This window comes from Lissotriton helveticus, chromosome 3_1 (assembly GCF_964261635.1).
Source record: "Lissotriton helveticus chromosome 3_1, aLisHel1.1, whole genome shotgun sequence".
Classification (NCBI taxonomy): domain Eukaryota; kingdom Metazoa; phylum Chordata; class Amphibia; order Caudata; family Salamandridae; genus Lissotriton; species Lissotriton helveticus.
The window spans coordinates 1099091837-1099112734 of record NC_136061.1 but is presented as its reverse complement, the minus strand read 5'-3'; the positions used below and the strand labels follow the sequence as shown (position 1 = coordinate 1099112734).

Here is a 20898-nt window from a genome sequence, read left to right as displayed (position 1 = left end):
GGTCAAAGTTGCGTTGAAAAAATTGGTTGTAAACGATATTTACCCTTTCGAACCATTACCATGCCAACCTCATCGGGGTCTCCCGTGATCCTCTACCACTTATACGTTTGAAAGAGATGGTAGATGGTCTCACCCCCACCCCATTGCAGAATGCAACCAATCTTTGGAGACAAGTTTTGAACCACGAATGTGGAAGAGGGTCCTAGTAACTGCCATCTTGAAAACATCTACAGCAGACCCATTGGTCCTGAGTAACAATAGGCCCATATCACTCCTTCCCTTTTCAAATGAAAAGTGCTATATCAGAAGGAGGCTGTGCCAATAACTGGAAACTCACTCTCTCCAAGAGGATGAACAGTTCAGCTTCAGACCAGAGCATGGTATTGAGCCAGCTCTACTTGTTGCCATGGATGAGCTACGGATGAAGGTAGACAGCGATCAGCCAACAGTTCTGATTCTGCTCGACTTTTCGGCTGCTTTCGACATGGTTAACCATAAAATCCTTCTGGCTTGATTAGCCTTGAGTGGAGTGGGTGGTACAGTGCTGAAGTGGATGGAGTGTTACCTTGCAGATCACTGTCAGGCTGTTACCTTGCCCCCCTACAGCTCCGAATTTAAAAGCTTGTGACAGGAAGTACCGCAGGACTTGCCACTTATCCCAGTTCTGCTCAACATCTACATGAGGAAACTCATAACTCTTATAGAGGCACTTAACACCAGGCTGGTCAACTATGCTGATGATACGCAGCTGATGCTGTCCATTAGCAACACCAGCAGGATATGGTGGTTGCATTCCAGAATTACCTGTCGGACATTGTTGATTGGATGCACATAAGCTCCCTCAAGCTGAAATGAGCTAAAATGGAATTCCTGTGAGGCTCAGCGAGCAAAAAAACCACTATACAGCCAGCCAACTATTGGCGAATTTTAACAGGAGAGGAGTTGCGAACATCGGGCACAGTGTGCAATCTTCAGGTCATATTTGACAACAATTAATCTCCGGAGAGTCATGTAAATAAAGTCACAGGTACCTCCTTCGCACTTCTCCGTGGGAAGCTACTACCACTACTACCTACCCAAGCAAAATCTCTCATTGTCAGTAGTGTCATACTTAGTAGGTTGGACTACTGCAATGCCCTGCTACTTGGAACCCTTGACTATCTGATCAACAGACTACACACAGTTCAGGTGGCAGCAGATCAACTAGCATTAAATAGACCCCGAAGATCCTTTGCATCCAATGCACTGAAGAAACTGCACTGGCTTCCTCTGCAGAGGATTACCTTTAAAGCCATGTGCATTGTGTTTAAGGCACTACAGGGAAAGGGTCCTGCTCTTCTACAACACAGACTGAAAAGATATACTCTTGGGAGATATCTTAACTCGAGGTTTGCACATTTTGTTTGTAAGACAAGACAATGTGGACAGGTCTTTACAGTCAAGGCAGCATATCTATGGAACAAGCTGCCACCCACTCTCAGGTTATTAACTGAATTGTTGCAGTTCAAAAAAGCTTTTGAAGACCTGACTCTTCCCTAAGTAATTCTGCTTCCCGCTCATGTGTGATTCTTACGCCAGTAGTGCTCTGCCTATACATAAGCTCTCAGTGCCAGGATACGAGTTTGGTGACAGTTGCGCTTTAAAAATGCTAAAAATAAAATAGTCAGTGGGCTTACTGGGCCTTGTTGCTGGCTACATGCTCCACTTTCACACACCCTCTGTCAAAACTGTTCTTGTTGATTAATGGTGTTTGTGTGCATTGTCCACCCTTGACCTGCCCTGGGTCCATGCCGTTTGATCAGCACGCTGTTGCTCTCCAACTAGGTTGCGCTTTATAAATACCAATACATACATATATATATATTCACGCATACATACATTCATAAAATGTGCTATGGTGAGATTCTCTACCATTGAAATAAAGAAATACGTTCCCTGCTACAACAATGTTTGCCCAAGGCAGGGATGAAGTAACAGCTAAGAAAAAGCTTAGGCAACTAACGATACTTGTCTAGAAACGGGAGGCATATACTGGGATCATAAGAGAGACAAACAATGCAATAAATAGAAAAATATTTTCTTTTTTATTATAATATATAAAAATAGATATGATGAATAAGCAATAATTTACATATGCATGAGGATTGATCATAAAGATAACCATTCATACTCTGCTAACTCCACACATTCATTCTGCTACACATCTATCTTGCACTTTTAAACAATGACATTCTTTATTAAATCTGCATATATTTTTATAAAAGGACTGATTAGAAAGTAGTGGCCTAATTTGTATATTATTCATTACAAAACAATGGCCTGAATATTCATTATTCTACGCGTGTTTCGGCACAGCGTCTTAATCAGGAAGCCACAGAAAATAATAAAAGCAATCCAATGTATTGTGTATGTTTTTTCTCCTTCCTCTACCCAACGCGTCATTCTGAGAGTGAGGATGTAATAATTCGAGTACCCCTGTTTAAATAGAGTTAATGTTTATATCCCCTGCTGTTCCAAATCAACTTGCGTCATGAGGTATATGTGTACATATGTTCAGTACTACTTAAAATCTTTAGAATATGCATGTACCCTCATACATATCTGCAGGAGGGTACTTAAGGCAGGAAGTTGGCTCACTTGGCAGTTGTGGGTTGCTAGTTGTGGCCTGTTTGCCGTTCAGCAGTTAATCGCGTTCCACTGAATGCTCCAGGAAAGATCAACCACGTTCAGACAGAGAGACTACACCACACTTTATCAGCATGATTTATTCTTAGCCCTAGATTTTGCTGAGTTCTTAGAGGATTATCACTTCTCAAGTGTAATAAGGAAATCTAGTGTTAGTCTGTGGGAAAGATAACCTTGGTACAGGGAAAAATAGCTTCAGTAGTTTTTCACTGTCAGAACATGTAAAACTTAAGTACACGTTGCCTACTTTTCAAATGCCATGCACCATGCACTATGAGCTTTTAGGCTCTAACTTAGGGGTGACTTATAAGTATTCAAAAGGAAGGAGTAGGCTTGGCAAAAGGCGTATGTGGTTGGGTCGACACAGCAGTTTACAACTGCACTACAGGTTGCAGTGGCAGGATTGGGACATGCCTTACAGGACTATTTTAGTGTGTGGCACAATGAGTGCTGCAGCCCACTAGTAGCATTTAATTTCCGGTTCCTGGGTACATGTAGTACAATATACTGGGAACATGCACATCAATTAAATAACCCAACAAGGTATATGCCAATTTTACCATGTTCAGAAAGGAGAGCACAAGCACGTTACCACTGGTTAGCAGGAATAAAGTGTGCACTCCTAATGTCAACAAAAACAGGTTCAGCAAAAGAGGGAAAAAGTGACTCTGAAGAAAGGGCTCGGCCCAATGCAGCTCAAATTGAGTGGACCCTCAGTTGCAAGTGAGGGAGGGAATCTGCCAAGATTTCCACAGATTTTTAATCAAAAGTCCACAAACCATTAATCGTCTCTAGATTTCCCTTATAGTGGCTTAGTAGTGTAGGACTGCTTTGGAGTCATAGGTTTTAGTGGGATATTTAGTGCTATCTGTCACCCTTTTCCATTATGTGCCCTGATATTTTTGTTTGTTGTATTGACATTATACTATGGAATGAATGAATAAATGTGTAATCTCCTTTTATGTGCACGTATTAGGGTACTGGTTTTTCAATGAGAGATGTATACCTAAAGAGATTAAATGACCCTAATATGTTTGTGACTAAATCCAAATCACCCATGGTCCTGCCCCAGTTCCAAGAGGATCTGGCTTGTCGTTTTGGGAAGAAGTGGCTGGTGTGGCATAATGGACAAAATATAATGGACTGTGATTTGTCCCTGAGCGAAAGCCATTGGTCAAGACTTTGGTATGCATTCCATCCATTAACTGTGTGTTTTCCTCAATGCAACACTCTAACTGTAACGGTTTGTCCCAAACATGAGTTCCATGCTTAATATGCTTTTTTAACCAAGCTATACCTAACTAGAACAAAACCAGTTTGAGGTTGCCTGTGTTTCTACTGCTGCACTATACATGCCTGCTCTCTGTCTGGAGCGGTTAACAATTGGTGAAAAACCATGGAATTCGATGCAGCCCAAATGATTGCAAATCGCGGAGACTTTTACACACATTCCATCCATCAGCTTTATACATATATATATATAAATGTATATTATATTTCAAGGTACATATATGTGAAGCAAAGCAAGCCCATACTATCCTATGTATATTTACCTTGCTGATATTTTGGTCATGATGTGTTGGTAGCATTATATTATGGAGTTAATATTAAGGTGGAATACCATGTTTGTCAAAGGATATGTAATGTCAAACCCTTTCCTACTGTATTTGTCTCAAAGTTCACAATGTAACGGCATTCATACTGCATTTGTCAGAGAGTTCACTAAATAGTACACCTGATTGTATTTGTCAGAGAGTTCAGAATGTAAAACCCATTCTTGCAATATTTGCCACAAGGTTACACAGCACAAAGCTCCTTTCTTCTGTTGTTGACTCGGGGTCTACATTAACAACTTCTCTGTCTGTTATGAGCAAAGGCACTGCTTGAAAGGCTGGCCAACACATCTGCTGCTCAATCAAAAATGGCTGCGAAAAGAGGATCCAGAACCGGATTCAGCCTGAGCCGCTCTTTGTAGCCTGCTTTCCTAAACTACTTTTGTACAGCTATATCTGTCAAGTCAGACCTAAAACAACATAATGTAAGAATGGGTTACAGCAAGAACTACTACTTACCATTGTGAAGAAGAGTAATCAGCAGCTCAACATCTGCTAATGAGGCAATACTTATGAGTTCACTTTCCTTCTGATTGCAAGAAGATGAAGCGTTAATCCAGCTCTGCTTCTCTGTCTGAAGCTTATAACAATTCCGGTTATAGGCAAACCAGCCTGAATCACAATGTGTAGGGTAGTACTTCCATGCATCTGTTAAATATGTATCCAATTGTGGGGGGGAAAGAATTGTGAAAATGCAATCAGTTGAATAAGTGTGCACAACCGTACCAGTTTATTTGTTTTAAATACATTGACCATATTAAAAAATCACTTTTATTGATAGCAGTGCTCAGCAAAAAAGTAAAACAGAAGAAATGACATCAGGTACAAAAGGGAACATTTTACTTCACATACTACTGATTAGATATGGTTGTTACATAATTCTAATAATATTTATCCTTACAAGTCAAATGCCCTTTGCATATTTCTAAATCGTGGCATTTGAATCCGTAACAACTAGAGCCAGATAATATTTCCTAGCTGTAATACAGATGATAAACTTAGCCTGCTAGAAGAAGATAGTTAGGCAAGTGTGTGGTGTGTGGGTGGGGGCCTGTGTGCCCACTTTTATTGGAATACACATGAGCCTAATGACCACCTATGAGCCTGGCCGTCCATTCTTTGAATATTCTTCAGCAAATCTATTGACAAATATTATACTGAAAGAATTGTAACTAAAGTGGATGAGGCTTGGACCTGGCATCTGAAAAACAATCACTACTTACTTTTAAGCAATATAACATAATTCCCTGGATACTATACATATGCTTGTAAACAGCTATTTACAATATTCATAAGGTAGTATCCTTATCGGTTAGACCATTTGGTCCGAGGGGTCCAGAAAAATAATATTTTGAGCAAAGAGGTGCATGGCCTTCAAGAAGACCTTCATCCTGGCAAAAGAGTGCGAGACGAACCACGAAGAAACACTATACTAGACTTGCACCCACTGAAATCATTTGGTGAGATCCTTTGATATTGCTTTGCAGGGTCCATTGTAACAATAGCTTCTGGATCATTAACACTGGGTCACTAGTGGCAACCACCAGTAGATCTGTATCCAAACCTGGTGCTGGCTGTTGTTCTTTTGATCCTCTAATGCCTCTGGCAAAAAGAATAATTGTGGTAGGAGACAGAGTTGAATTGCGGTTGCACCACATCTGACCATGCAACATGGGTCCTCGACCACTTCTGGAACCTCTGAGAAAATTCGGGGTTCATGGTCAACAAACAACTGTCAATAGAGAACGACTGAAGAGCCTTCCTTTTGCCGTTTTCATCTTAAGCACTGAAGTCAATCTTTCCATTGCTGATTTATCCTCAATGCATTATAGTGAGAAATGCAATGGCTATCTAATGACGAAAATCTATACGATACCAGTGCTTACAGTGGGCTTTTGGTCAGCCCATTGCTCATTATCGGGCGGCTTTCTTCACTCTAATGCCAGTATCATATTAAGTGGCTTTCCATCCTTTGTGTTTATCACCCCCCCTCCCCCGGGAGCATTGATTCTTTATCATCCTTTTGGCAGGATGACTTGAATCCTTCCGCAGTCAAGAAAAGGGAACTATTTTTCTACTGTTTCCAGCACTCCATGAAAGTGTAAGTGTTTTCCTATTCCCCCCACCCCCGAGTCCTGCTACCTGCATCACATTCTCATCTCCTTTACTTCCCATTTCTTGTTTGTAAATAATCCTACATCTATTATTCCAACTATTGAGAGGGGTATCGACTGTGGAAAAGATCAGGTAGATAATTGCTAGCACCTGTTCTTGAACATCGCAGGCTTAAAATCCAAAGTAACAAATGCTTTGTGGTTATAGTTTGTGAGAAATTATAACATTATTAGCCTGCAAGAAACTTGGGTGATAGACCCTATACATATAAGTGGCTATAAGACCTTCCATACTTCAGCTATTACTTCTTCGCGTGGTCGAGCTAAGGGGGGGGCTGTGCATATATATATCAAATTACCAGAAAATAGGGAAAACTGATTTCATTGCAACTGAATCCCAATACCAAATAATGAATTTGAATATAGATGGCACGCCCTGTTTGGGGTTATTGAACTTTTATAATAATGTGCCCTCAGAGAGGATTAAAGAAGTTTTGAAATCCATGAGCCACCACTTACACACTTTGCATACCATTTAAATGAGATATTAGTGGTAAGGGGATTTTAACTCACTCTTATGTAAATATATCGACAATGAGGTATGTGGCCTGGCATTTGAAAAAGATAACAGTTTTGCACATTTCCCACATACAATGTATGGTGATGCACTGAATGAAATTATATTCATGTTTGATTTGGGGTTTGCTAACAACCTGTGTTCACCCACGGCGCCCTTTAGTCCTACCTTCAATGGCCGAGGCACATTTTCTACTAACAACTTTACACTATCTTCAAGTAGATATTCCTCATGTGTTAGTAATTTTAAGACACATGAGATCGCTCTAAGTGACCATTTTCTCTTAAGCGTGGAAGTAAAGATGTATAGCCGGGGCACTAATGCTAGTACTAAGTCTGCTGATATTGTTGATAACACACTGACTAGGCAAAATGGATTTGCACTTAGATGGGCCAGGGTGGATTCTGAGGAATTTGTTATTAAAGTTGTGTCAAACTGTAGAAGTATGTTTTAAACGTGCCTGGATGAAAGCTCACCCAGTGAAGAAATTATAGAAAACTTCATGGCTATCTCTAATTATGTGAAGAAAACACTCTCTGTCGAAACTAAAAGGAGGCATACTAAGAAACAAGGATGGTTCGACACAGAGTGCATGAAGGCATATACTAAACTTAAAGATTCCCTCCAGGCGATCATGAAAAATAGGGAACATATTAATGAGGCAAGAAGAAACTATAGAACTGCCCTAAAAGCCAGAAAGGCCGCCCTAAAGAAGGAAGCATGGCGTGCTTTGCGTGACGCCTCTGAGATACGTGATTCCTCTGCCTTTTGGAAGGCGGTGAATGCGCCCTTTTTAACTGCGAAGGACAAGGCCTCTTTAGAGATTGCCAGTACTAAGCCAGAGTGGATACAAAATATGCGAGGCTGTATAGCAATTCTGTGATAGACCCCCAGGAGACCTTACTCAATATGGAGGCCTTTGTACAAGAACTACCATTGGACTTCACGCTTAGTGAAGTAATAGCAGCAATTAACTCAAGTCTGGGTGGTAAGGCCCCTGGGCTTGACGGTATACCTGTTGATCTTTTTAATTTGAATGTAGTTTTATGTGGACCTCTTTTAACACAGGTTTTAAACGCATGTAGTGCACATGGTTTTTTATCTACATGGTACGAATCTATCATCGTGACAATTTTTAAAAAGGGTGACAGGACGAACCCAGCCTGCTACCGCCCAATCTCACTGCTGGATTCAACAGTTAAGATAATTGGGCGGATTTTACTAGATAGAATGCAGATATGGGCAGAGGAACAGGATGTTATAAGTGACCTCCAATATGGGTTCCATAAGGGCCTGGGGACAGCTAAACAGGGACTTAATTTACATATTTTATTGGATAAATATACAAGGGCCAAAAAGGAAAGATTATGTATGATTTTCGTCGACCTGATGGCAGCTTTTGATTATGTTATACATGATAAATTGTGGTCAATTTTAGAAATTTTGGGGGTAGATGTTTTAATTATTACTTTTTTAAGGCAGCTCTACTCAGGGGCAAAGGCTAAAATCTGCTATGGGTTGGGTGGAGAATGCACTAGTCCCTTTAGTGTGAGGAGAGGTGTGAGGCAAGGCTGCGTCCTTGCCCCATTTCTCTTCACTCTATATATAAACAACCTGGAAACTATCTTAGTTAAAGAGTGCAGGGATTTACCTATTGTAGCAAAGCGCCCAATCCCTGCACTCTTATATGCAGACGATGCAGTTTTAATGGCCCGTACACCGCTTGGTCTTCAAAGGGTTGTGAATTTGTTTTCTAATTTTATGTCACAGCTTGGGCTCTCGATCAATTGCTCTAAAACATTCACAATGAATTCCGAAACAGTGTCAAATAAGAGGATTAAATCTATCGCTATAGACTCAAGGCCGATAGAGTGTCTAAAAACATTCTCATATTTGGGGCTTGTATTTGATTGGTCAGCTTCATGGTCTCGAGACAGTGAAGATTAGATGCCTACTGTTTGTTAAGTCACTAATGGCACTATCAAATTTTAGCCATAAATTAGGCAGACGCCCTACGGGGGAACTACTACATATTTATTGGGCCAAATGTGTGGCAATAGCCACCTATGGAGCAGCCATATGGGGCTATGCAGAGGTACACACATTACAGATTGCGGAAAATAAATGTTTTACATTTCTATTGTCCCTTCCTGAAAGTACCTCAAATTACATCTGCCATCAGGAATTAGGTATGACATACTGGCAGGACACGATCAAGATCCAACCTGTCCTCCTCTGGCATAGAATTTGGACATCAGAAGAGACTGATTTTAATCAAGACATATTGACAGACGCGTTGGGGATAGATGGGGCCAAACAAATGAGATGGCTAGAATACGTGGCAATGTTCCTCTTAAAATTAGGATACCCGGAATATTTTACTGAGCCACATTTAATGCGCAGTATTTCAAGAAAGGCCCTGAAGGCCAGCTGCATGAGTTTTTTGGGCGAACTCAGAGCGACTACTGAACTGAAGTATTCTACGGTACAAGCCCATCAGTTAACTGTCCTGACCCCAACGATACAGCCGTACTTATTACTTATAGTCGGCGATTTTGACCGTCTCCTGCTGACAGGTTTTAGGGTAAATATTTTATATAGATTTTTAAGTTTTCCCAAAGTAAATGACTGAGCAAGAGTTTTGTGTAAGTGCCTGTGCAACGACATTTCTGTACAATCAACGATCCATATTTTGCTATTTTTGCTATTTTGTAAGTATGATACACCAAGAAGGAGCTGGATTATCCCCGTTCTAAAGAAGTTAGGACTTAAACAGTGCTGACCTGCATTTTTAGCAATACAATACCTAGAGAATAAATATGTTATTGCTTCTGTTTCTGCGTTTTAAAAAAATGCTTTTAAATTGCAGAAAACTATAATATTGTGATTTGTGCATATGCATTTAAGTGCCCCTCAAATTCTTTTACCGTATGAACTGTACTGTGCTTTTATGATTATTTCTTGCAGCCATCATGTATTTAGGTCGTAAAGATTTGTGTGAATTTTATTGTGCTTTTATGGTTATCTGTACAGTAACCGAATAAAGATACTTGACGTGACTTGTATTGGTATTTTTTTAACATAGATAAATAAATAGAATGTCGAACATGACACGTCATTATAGTGATGCTTAAGAACTCCAGAATTATCAGAAACAATGGTGTAATAGTGTGATACAATCACAAAGATGATCGATGCCACAAAGCCACTGTCGCTGGTGAAAAATAAAAAACTGAATACAATTGTATTTGTGATAAATAGGCTTATTCCTTATATAAATCCTTGTGAATAATATCACATCATAATAACAAAGGTGCCAATAAATTGTGGTAAAAGTGAAGACTATCAGTATGACTATCTGCTTAAGAAACAGGAGATGGAAGAACACGGAGAGGGGGACAGCATGGGAAATAGTGGGTGCACTCATTCAGAGCAAATGATAGAGTATCATAACTGAGTCCAGGTCAGGGGGGTACACAGGCTAGTAAATAGTTTATTCAATGTTGTGTGGGGGGGTCAGGGATGGGGGAGTACAAAAACATGGGGGAGATCAGTGGCTATTGTGTATGCTCAAGGAGATTAGTGGGTGTCCGGAGGTTCCTCGCGGAATTTCCCAATAAGTGCGTCCCAGAGGTCTGTAATTGGGTATCTGCAAAGGCATTATATTTTTTCCCTGTGCAAAAGTACACTTTTAGCTTGAGCCCATGTCAGTACAGAGAGCGTTCATGCAGAGGCCACTGGAGGAGTCGGCGTCTTCCATTTATGGGTGATGAATCTCTTCACTAAAAGGATGGCCAGGTCCGCAAATCTTATCACCACCTGGTGTTTTCAGTGCCTCTATAGAGTCTCAATATTCACACTTTAACAAGTGTAGTGGAGGGTGGTCCCTGTGCAGTGTGTGAGGTGTACCATAACATCTTTAAAATATATAGTGTTAGTGTAGGGCAGGAGAAGAGCGTATGTATCATGTCTGCATCTAGAGTCAGGCAATGGGTACAGACCTTGTTGGCACAATGGAAGTATGGGTTGATGTACCTAGGGGTTAAATAGGCCCAGTGTAGAATATACAGTTGGATTAATCGAAAGTGGGCATTGCAGGATGCTGTGGAGGGATAGTGTAGAATATACTGCCATTCTCTATCTGTTCAAGCACGACTAATGTCCATGTGCCAACGAACAGGTAGTGTGGTGAGGGGAGTCAAAGTGTGTGTGCATAAGGCGCTGGCCAACCAGCGGGTTTGGCGCCTCCCATGACCCAGATTGCACAAGTACTGTATAAGCAGATGTTGTGCGGATTTCTGCTGTGTAAGCTCCTAGGTCTGAGACAAAGTGGCAGTCAAGGAAGCGTGCAATAAAAACTGGCCAGGTGGGATCCCAGTGGCAGCTATCAATTCATCATACAGGTCACCAACCGTGTGCAACCCCACCTCATACCACTGTGACAGTTCCCGGGTGGGAGTGTGACCCCCTTGGCATGCCAAGCAGGTGCAAATGGTGTGGTCGGATGAGGGAGGAATAAGGCTCTGGGATGACATTGATGTGCCACTTGCAGAAGGGATTGTCGGGTTCTGAAGTCTTAGAGAGTGGATGAAATAAAGTCAGGATACATTCCATGGTCCAGAATGATAGAAGTGATGCAGTGTCATTGAGGTTTTGGCTGCCTCCTGTACTTCCTATGTTGCTTCTCCCAACCCCATCTATTGCTTCTCCGAACCATCATTAGCCCACTTGACTTAAAAAACTCCACCCTAACTCCTTCTCTGTTGAACCCCCAGCTGCTCATGTTGCCCATCAGTGTTTATTTTCCAACATCTATCCATACTCTGCAAGTGGCCCACCTCCTGTGTTCAAGCCAGCCAGTGATCAAGAGCAAAATGCTCGAAACGCATATGGCATTTGGGAAGGCTGCGTCTCTCTGCAAGCTCTGCTACCTACTGTGTTTTGTGCTGCAACCCTCTGTGTGTGGTGTCTTTGTTTGGAGGCAACTCTGGTGTGATATATATATATATATATATACATATATATATATATTCACTGAAAAAAAACATAGGTTTCAGGGACGTTATAGTTAGTTGGACATTTCACTCGTACAAAACCATAGCAATTCCCCCGTTATAGTTAGTTCATCTAAATATAACCCCCACCCCGCAATGCACTGCTGATGACGTCACATATTACATCATTCATGACATGGTCAGTGACATCACTGATGACATCTCAAATGACATCACTGGTGACATCATCCAGTGACTGTGTGTTTCGGAAAAATTTAAGTATTTTTGTATATATATAGATATATATATATATATATATATATATATATATATATATATATATATATATATATATATATATATATATATATATATATATATATATATATACATATACATATATGCCATGGTGTATCGAAGAGTATGTGGGTGTATAAGTGTTTGAATGGATGATTTAGTAAATGCGTGACTGTCTGTATAAGTGAGTGATTAAACGTGTCTTAGTGAATGCATGGGTTAGTGACTAAACAGTGTAAATGTTTGTATCAGTCTGTCAGTTGGTGTGTATGCACTTGCATGGGTTGGTGAGTAGCTAAATGAGTCTCTTTAAGGGTTATTGATTGGTTGTCTGAGTATCTGTATGGGTGCCTGAGTGTATGTGGGTGGGTCAGTGTGTGTATGGGTGTGTTACTGATTGAATGGATGTCTCAGTGGTACATATTCAAGTAACTACATATGTAAAAGGCAGTACATGTGAGAGTTGCGATTCTCCTATTACCATGACTAGAGAATTTGGATTTTATTAAAGACACGGAGGCTAACATTATGCATATCACTTTTAATGCAGACCCAAGCATCCTCTTTTAAAGGTGGTGTAGAGAAGGAAAAGTCTCATAAACTTTTAGGAGAGTTGATAAATTCTATAAGACATCACGAAGAGAAGAAAAGATGAACGTTGGATGAACGGTTCCAAAGATCAAAACCATGAAGTTATGAGAGGCTATCTGAAAAAGAGAGAACGGTATGAAAAACTCCAAGAAGGACAAAAGCAAAAGAGGAGATAAATACTGTGATGAAACACATGTAAGAGAAATGCAAGCATTTATAATAAACATACAGTAATAGCCAAGTTATATATATAAAAGTACATAAAGAATTGAAATAATAAAATGTATACTGTATGTATAAACCACCCAAGGGAAAGGGTGGGCGGGATGATGTTAGCCTCCGCGTCTTTAATGAAACCTTACTAAGTCCATAGGGACTTCTACAATTGCGCCTTTCTGAAGCATTAAGGAGATTTCCTCCTCTATTTTTTCTCTTGAGCTAAAGTGAGGGGAATTTCCCTGAGAAGTGAGTTTTGAATTGAAGTTTCTGTAAAGTCTATAGTAAATCTGTCCACGGTATTCAGGACCCAAGGAACTTGAGTGATTACTTTCAAGTTCTGATAAAAGAATTTTAGTCTGCCTCCCACCTTTGGGGAAGAAGAAGGGGAAGGGTAAAGAATCATAGTACGCACTTTGAAGGGAGGTGCCACTAGTTGTTTCTCTTGTTCTGAAGCCTCTTGAATGGAAGCCTCTTCCTCTTCCCGGGTAGAATTGAGATTGATTGGAGGGTTGGTAGCCTCTTCCGCCGTAACCTCTGGATCTAGGATAGGGCCTGCGGTTGAACCGGTCCGAAGATTGGCCCCTTCTTCTAGCCCTGCCAAAAAAGTTATTAGAATTGAAGACTTTTTTTCATATTCTGATTTGCTTTGTCTAATGCCGTGAAGGTAAATACGTACTTACCTAAGGTCTTAATTAGTTCCTTACCAAAAAGCAAACTCTTAGGGTTGATTGAGGGTTCCTTGTCTGCTAAGTCACTTAACTTGGGACTGATCTTAGTTAGAACTACCCTTCTCCTCTCGCAGTTAAGACCCGCGTTGGCATTGCCTAACAAAACTAAGGCCCTTTGGCTCCTTCCTCGCATTATATCGGTGTTCAATGGGGAGCAATTGATGTAGCTGTCTTCAGCAGCATCGATTATTTTAGCTAAAGGTCCTAGAATATCAAGGACTCAGTCTTGGCAATTCTTAAGGGATCTGTTTAATCTTTTTCTGGGGTCTCTCCCAAGTTTAAAGAGGTATGTTATTAGTTCAGGGTAAAGGTTTGGGGTTTGGCAGACCTTGCCCTCAATTGATGGTCTCAAACATTCGGCTCTTAGGAGATTGCGGGTATCTCCCTCCAGGGGGTTTCTCACCATTTTGCAATAAATTTACTAACATGTTCATGGGGGGCACACTCAGAGCTCCTGGGATGTTTATTATTAAGGGGAGAAAACATCTCCTCGCCTAGAGGCTCCATAATACTGTCTTTTGAAGAGGAAGGGAGATTTTCCTCAAAAAGTTGGGAATCAAAATCCTGTTCGTCCTAATTTAGGTCTAGGATATATTTATCGGGAAATTCAGAGGCATCATCATCATGATTGTCGACATGAAAAATATCATCATGACCAGATTGGAGATCATCACTTTGAGCACTAGGATAGTTTGTGCTGCAGGGGACACCCATAAACTTTGTGCCACTGAGGACACCTTTCAATGTCGTGCCGCCAAGGACACCTGAAGTGTTTGAGGTACGAAGACCTCCCATAAAATTCGAGGTGCTCTTGGGGGTACAGTCGATATTTTTGCTCTGTAAGGTTATGATGAGCTTCTAGGGTATCATCCTCTTCAGAGGGGAATGATCTCTTTGACGACATAACCTTAGATAGTGTAGAAAACATACACAATCTCATTTCTTTGTGAATCAAGCATTTGATTGCCTCACTTCCCATATCAGGCACAGGGGCGCTAGCCTCATATTAGTCTGCATCAGACATAGTCTGTGTTGGACTTGGCCCTTCTGGCAGGTTCACCCCTGAACTTTTTGCCTTTTAAAGTTACATCATTATAGTGATTTCTGGTCTTTGCGCACTTTTGCACTGTGGCGCAGTGTAAAGTGCGTGTGTGAGATTGGCCTGCCCTCCCATAGGAATGCATGGGCGAAATGTGTGTCCATGGTAATTCCTGAAGCATGGGGAGTGCGAGGTCAAAGTAGTTTGATGGAAAGGTTCTTTCTGTTCAAAAGGGTATTATCAGGCCAGTTAGAGAAAAGGTCAAGAATTATTTTGACATCCCCGAGAGATTGATATTTTGGTTTTGTAGGTCTCCTTAGTCTGAAACTTTTGAGGATTCTACAAATAATGGCGTTTTTTCCTACCGTTTTACAGTTGACTAGAGTATGACCTGCAGAAATAGCTGATCTATACCAGTTGATAGATGTATAACTAAGACCTCCATAAAATTGTTCCACAAGGAAATTAGCTATGTCAACGATAGGTGCTTCCACGGAATCTACGTTCCTTTCCATGCACCAACGTAACCAAACTTTCCAAATGTTGTTAAACCGGTAGTGTGTCCCAGGGGCCCAAGATTCTCCGAGGAGAGTTGAAGCTGTCGACGAAAGTCCTACAAGATCATTGGATTCCCTGACACTCTCCAGGCAAGAAGGTTTAAATTCCCTGTTTGAGGGTGAATTTGACCATCTACGTCTGTAAGAAGGTCAGGGAGGGAAGGAATTAGGAAGGGAAGTTTGTAACTCAGTTCCAGGGTAGTGGGAAACCAGGATGGCCAAAAGGAAGTCACTAGGACAATGGAAGAGCGTTGATGTCTCACCTTCTGAAGGATTCTTTGGATCATAGCAAAGGGGGGAAAGGCATAAGCGTTGATCCCCTCCCAGGATTGGAGAAAGGCGTTCACCGCTAGAGCACCCGGGTCGGGCATCCAGCTGAAATAATTCTCCAATGGGAATGTCAGTCTTCTGGCAAAGAGATGTATTTGGAAAGGACCCCAAACATTGTTGAAGGAAATGCAAACAGAGGTGTTGAGTTTCCAGTCGCTGTGATCCAATCCGCAAAAAGGTTCGCTTTCCCTGGAAGGTATTCAGCTCTTAGTGAGATCTTGTGTTCTAGGCAGAACATCCAAAGTTTCTTGGCTAAGTTTGAGAGATCTACCGACTTGGTACCTTCCCAGGCGATTTATGTAGGCGACAGCGGACATGTCCATTTTCAGAATGACTGGTCTGCCATGAAGAGAGTGTTTGAAACTCATTGGTACATAAAGATCTGCGGTCAGTTCTAGGTAATTTATATGGTGTGAAGATTCTTCTTGAGGCCAAACCCCTCCAGTGTTCTAATCCAGGAGACAGGCACCCTAGTCATGAAGGCTAACATCTGATTCTAAGACAAAGTCTGGTGGTGAGCCAAAGATTGTTATGCAGTTCCAGGCGTCCAAATTCTCTAACCACCAGGTAATTTCCAATATGGCCTCTTGGTTCAAGGAAACACGATCTCCGTACCAGAGGCCCGATCTCAGAGCCCTCGCTTTTATCCTTTGAAGGGATCGATAATTTAGGGGGCCTGGAAAGATAGCTTGTATAGAAGAGGAAAGAAGACCCAGAAGCCTGGCTAGTTCACTCAAGGATAGATTTTGTTGTTTCAAAATGTGTCTTATCTCCTTCCTGATTTTTGAGATTTTCTTCGGTGGGAGAAGAAGGAGGCAATTTGTAGTGTCTACTGTAAAACCCAGGAATTCCTTAGTCCTTGAGGGAGATAGTATCGACTTCTCCTTGTCTATGATAAATCCCAGGTTCTCTAAGAAGTCTATTATAGTCTTCAGGTCTTGAATAATTTGAGAGTGATCCTGAGACAAGATGAGGATATTGTCTAGATATATGATCAGACGAATACCTTTTTCTCTTAAGGATGAGGGGACTGCTCTCTTTATCTTGGTGAAACACCAAGGGACTGAGGAGAGGCCGAAGGGAAGAGCCTGAAAAAGAAAAATACTTTTTTTCCCAAAAAATTGAAGGAAGGGTTGGTGTTCCTTGGCCATAGGAATGGTAAAGTAAGCATCTTTTAGATCTAATTTGACCAACCAGTCCCCTTCTAACAATAGGTCTCTCAGAAGGTGGGTGCCTCCATCTTGAAGTGTCTGTAAACAAGGTATTTGTTGATCTCCCTTAGATTTATGACGGGTCTCCATCCTTTGTCCTTTTTTTCTACAAGGAAGAGTGTGCTTTCAAGCCTTACTAAGTCCATAGGGACTTCTACAATTGCACCTTTCTGAAGCATTAAGGAGATTTCATCCTCTATTTTTTCTCTTGAGCTAAAGTGAGGGGAATTTCCCTGAGAAGTGAGTTTTGAATTGAAGTTTCTGTAAAGTCTATAGTAAATATGTCCACGGTATTCAGGACCCAAGGAACTTGAGTGATTACTTTCAAGTTCTGATAAAAGAATTTTAGTCTGCCTCTCACCTTTGGGGAAGAAGAAGGGGAAGGGTAAAGAATCATAGTACGCACTTTGAAGGGTGGTGCCACTAGTTGTTTCTCTTGTTTTGAAGCCTCTTGAATGGAAGCCTCTTCCTCTTCCCGGGTAGAATTGAGATTGATTGGAGGGTTGGTAGCCTCTTCCGCCGTAACCTCTGGATCTAGGATAGGGCCTGCGGTTGAACCGGTCCGAAGATTGGCCCCTTCTTCCAGCCCTGCCAAAAAAGTTATTAGAATTGAAGACTTTTTTTCATATTCTGATGTGCTTTGTCTAATGCCGTGAAGGTAAATACGTATTTACCTAAGGTCTTAATTAGTTCCTTACCAAAAAGCAAACTCTTAGGGTTGATTGAGGGTTCCTTGTCTGCTAAGTCACTTAACTTGGGACTGATCTTAGTTAGAACTACCCTTCTCCTCTCGCAGTTAAGACCCGCATTGGCATTGCCTAAAAAAACTAAGGCCCTTTGGCTCCTTCCTCGCATTATACCGGTGTTCAATGGGGAGCCATTGATGTAGCTGTCTTCAGCAGCATCGATTATTTAAGCTAATGGTCCTAGAATATCAAGGACTCGGTCTTGGCAATTCTTAAGGGATCTGTTTAATCTATTTCTGGGGTCTCTCCCAAGTTTAAAGAGGTATGTTATTAGTTCAGGGTAAAGGTTTGGGGTTTGGCAGACCTTGCCCTCAATTGATGGTCTCAAACATTTGGCTCTTAGGAGAATGCGGGTATCTCTCTCCAGGGGGTTTCTCACCATTTTGCAATAAATTTACTAACATGTTCATGGGGGGCCCACTCAGAGCTCCTGGGATGTTTATTATTAAGGGGAGAAAACATCTCCTCGCCTAGAGGCTCCATAATACTGTCTTTTGAAGAGGAAGGGAGATTTTCCTCAAAAAGTTGGGAATCAAAATCCTGTTCGTCCTAATTTAGGTCTAGGATATATTTATCGGGAAATTCAGAGGCATCATCATCATGATTGTCGACATGAAAAATATCATCATGACCAAATTGGAGATCATCACTTTGAGCACTAGGATAGTTTGTGCTGCAGGGGACACCCATATACTTTGTGCCACTGAGGACACCTTTCAATGTCGTGCCGCCAAGGACACCTGAAGTGTTTGAGGTGCGAAGACCTCCCATAAAATTCGAGGTGCTCTTGGGGGTACAGCGATATTTTTGCTCTGTAAGGTTATGATGAGCTTCTAGGGTATCATCCTCTTCAGAGGGGAATGATCTCTTTGACGACATAACCTTAGATAGTGTAGAAAACATACACAATCTAATTTCTTTGTGAATCAAGCTTTTGATTGCCTCATTTCCCATATCAGGCAAAGGGGCGCTAGCCTCATATTAGTCTGTATCAGACATAGTCTGTGTTGGACTTGGCCCTTCTGGCAGGTTCACCCCTGAACTTTTTGCCTTTTAAAGTTACATCATTATAGTGATTTCTGGTCTTTGCGCACGTTTGCACTGTGGCGCAGTGTAAAGTGCGTGCACTCTCTGAGTGTGTCTGTTAGATTGGCCTGCCCTCCCATAGGAATGCATTGGGAAATGTGTGTCCATGGTAATTCCTGAAGCATGGGGAGTGCGAGGTCGAGTTTGGTATGTGCAAACTCGTGAGATTGAGTGTTGCGCGATGATGTGTGCGGCGTTCATGTGTCTAGTGTGGAAGTGCCACTTCTAGAAGTTGGCCTTTCTGTGCAGTGACTGTCTGGCTTGTGATTGGCTGGAGCTGGCTGGTGTGCCTGGCTCCAGAAGTCAGGATGGGTCTGCCCCGGTGGTGAATGGGGAGATCTGCATGTTGATGGCATGGAGGGGCTGCACCTGGGACCTGAATAGGGCTGGGCTTTCCCCACACAATGCTGGCTCCGCCCCCTGTGGTGCGACTGAGGACCCTAACCTGACCAGTGAATGGGAAGAGGGGTTGAGCAAAACAAAGTGCTCCAGAACCAGCTGCGTCTGGTTTTTCCCCTACCCTGCACCCTAGAGACAAAGGGATTTTGTGTATAAAATGAGGCTGTGACCTCATGTTCAATGTTCTTGTTTCCTGACTTGAATCTACCAGGGGCGTGCTGCTGCTGGGGCCCAGGGGAAGGTTTGCCTCCCTGGGCCCTGCCCAGCCCCTGGATGCCTAGGATGACTGGGGGACTCTTCTACTTTTTGGATTCCTGACAGAGGGGGCCTTGCTGATGGTGGGGCCCAGGAGGGACCGCCATGGGGGCTGTCTCCTTGCTGGAGTGCCCTGTGTGCTGGCCCCTGGGCCCTGATTTGCCTCCCTGACCTCCAGGACCTTTTACTGTGCCTTTGCCCTTGCCCCAGGGCTGTGGCTGCTCCTAGCGCCCTGTGAGCGCTTTATTTTTCCTTTCTGGGCAGAGCGCTGTCGTTTTCCCTCGGAGGGAAACGCTCCTGCCCTTTGTATGGCCACAGTTATATTCCTATTTACGGGTGCCACCCCGTTTATTTAATTATTTAGTAAGGGTGCCCACTCCGCTATTTATGCACCTTCATGGGTGCCCACCCCGTTTTTACATTTATTTTATACTTCGAGGGTGCCCACCCCTCATTCTGCCCCCGTTAAGTCACCGCCGCAGCCCTCGCGCCGCAAACAGGAAGTCAGGCAGCGTAGTGCCTGACGCGGGGCAGAACTTCCGGTTTTCAGAAGAAGTCCCGCCCACCGCCGCGCGCTAATTGGCCGGCGGCCGGCCGGAAGAAGGGACTACTGCCCCGGAGCCACGGAGGCTCCACATCCAGTCCCGGTCCCGAGGTGGGGGACCGAGTGAAGAGCGGGCGGAGCGGGCACATTGAGAAGGCGGGGCTCCCATGAAGATAGAAAGCCCCGTCGAGCGCTAGCGCCACACAAGAAAGAAGCCTTCCCCCGCCGAGAGCCGGTAAGCTGGGATGGATTGAGCGGGGGGAGGCCATGTGCGCACTGCGGGCCCACAGTGGCGAGCCGGCCCTCGCGATGGGCAAATCCAAGTGAAGGGGCCCAGTGGGGGTCCCTCAGGCACCCGAGTGGTGCCCCTTGCCCTTTTTCAGAGCGGCCCCGGATGTCAGCGGGCCGCTCCTACGTTTTGGGGGCATGTGTTTTTAAGGAGCCGAGGTTGCTCTCCCGCCCCAGTAGTTCTCTGAGCCCCGTGGCTCCAACGACCCACATATTTGTTGTTAGGGTGGCCCCGGATGGCAGTGGGCCACCCCACCGTTTTACAGAGCCAGATGGCTCCAGCGTGTGGGCATGTTTTGATCTAGAGGCTCCAGAGGATAACGTATTTCTAGAACCAGATGGCTCAGGGTGGCGCAGTTTGCCCTGAGTGGCCAATGTTTCCCCCACAGTTCTTCCCAGGGGCAGAGCTGATTCCCAGAGCCCATGTGGGGCTCCAACGCTGGGCACCTTTGTTCGTTCCTAGAACTAGAGGGCTCCAATGTGTGCAGTATGATGTGTTCTGAGCCTAGAGGGCTCCCAAAATGCATCTATGTTTGTTCAAAAGCCCGAGGGCTCCAACCTTTTGCGCGGTCTCTGGTCCTGGGGGCCAGTGAGAGCCCCTGTCGCAGTTTTGTCCTCAGCTGCC

General features: G+C 43.0%; 1 protein-coding gene across 1 annotated transcript in view; it reads right to left on the bottom strand.

Moving 5' to 3' along the window:
* Window positions 1–20898, bottom strand: part of PLA2R1 (phospholipase A2 receptor 1) — a 974624-nt gene that overhangs the window by 545146 nt on the left and 408580 nt on the right. Inside the window, exon 7 of the mRNA XM_078681678.1 lies at window positions 4758–4946. Coding sequence (XP_078537804.1) covers window positions 4758–4946 — 189 coding nt within the window. The remainder of the gene's footprint in view (window positions 1–4757; window positions 4947–20898) is intronic.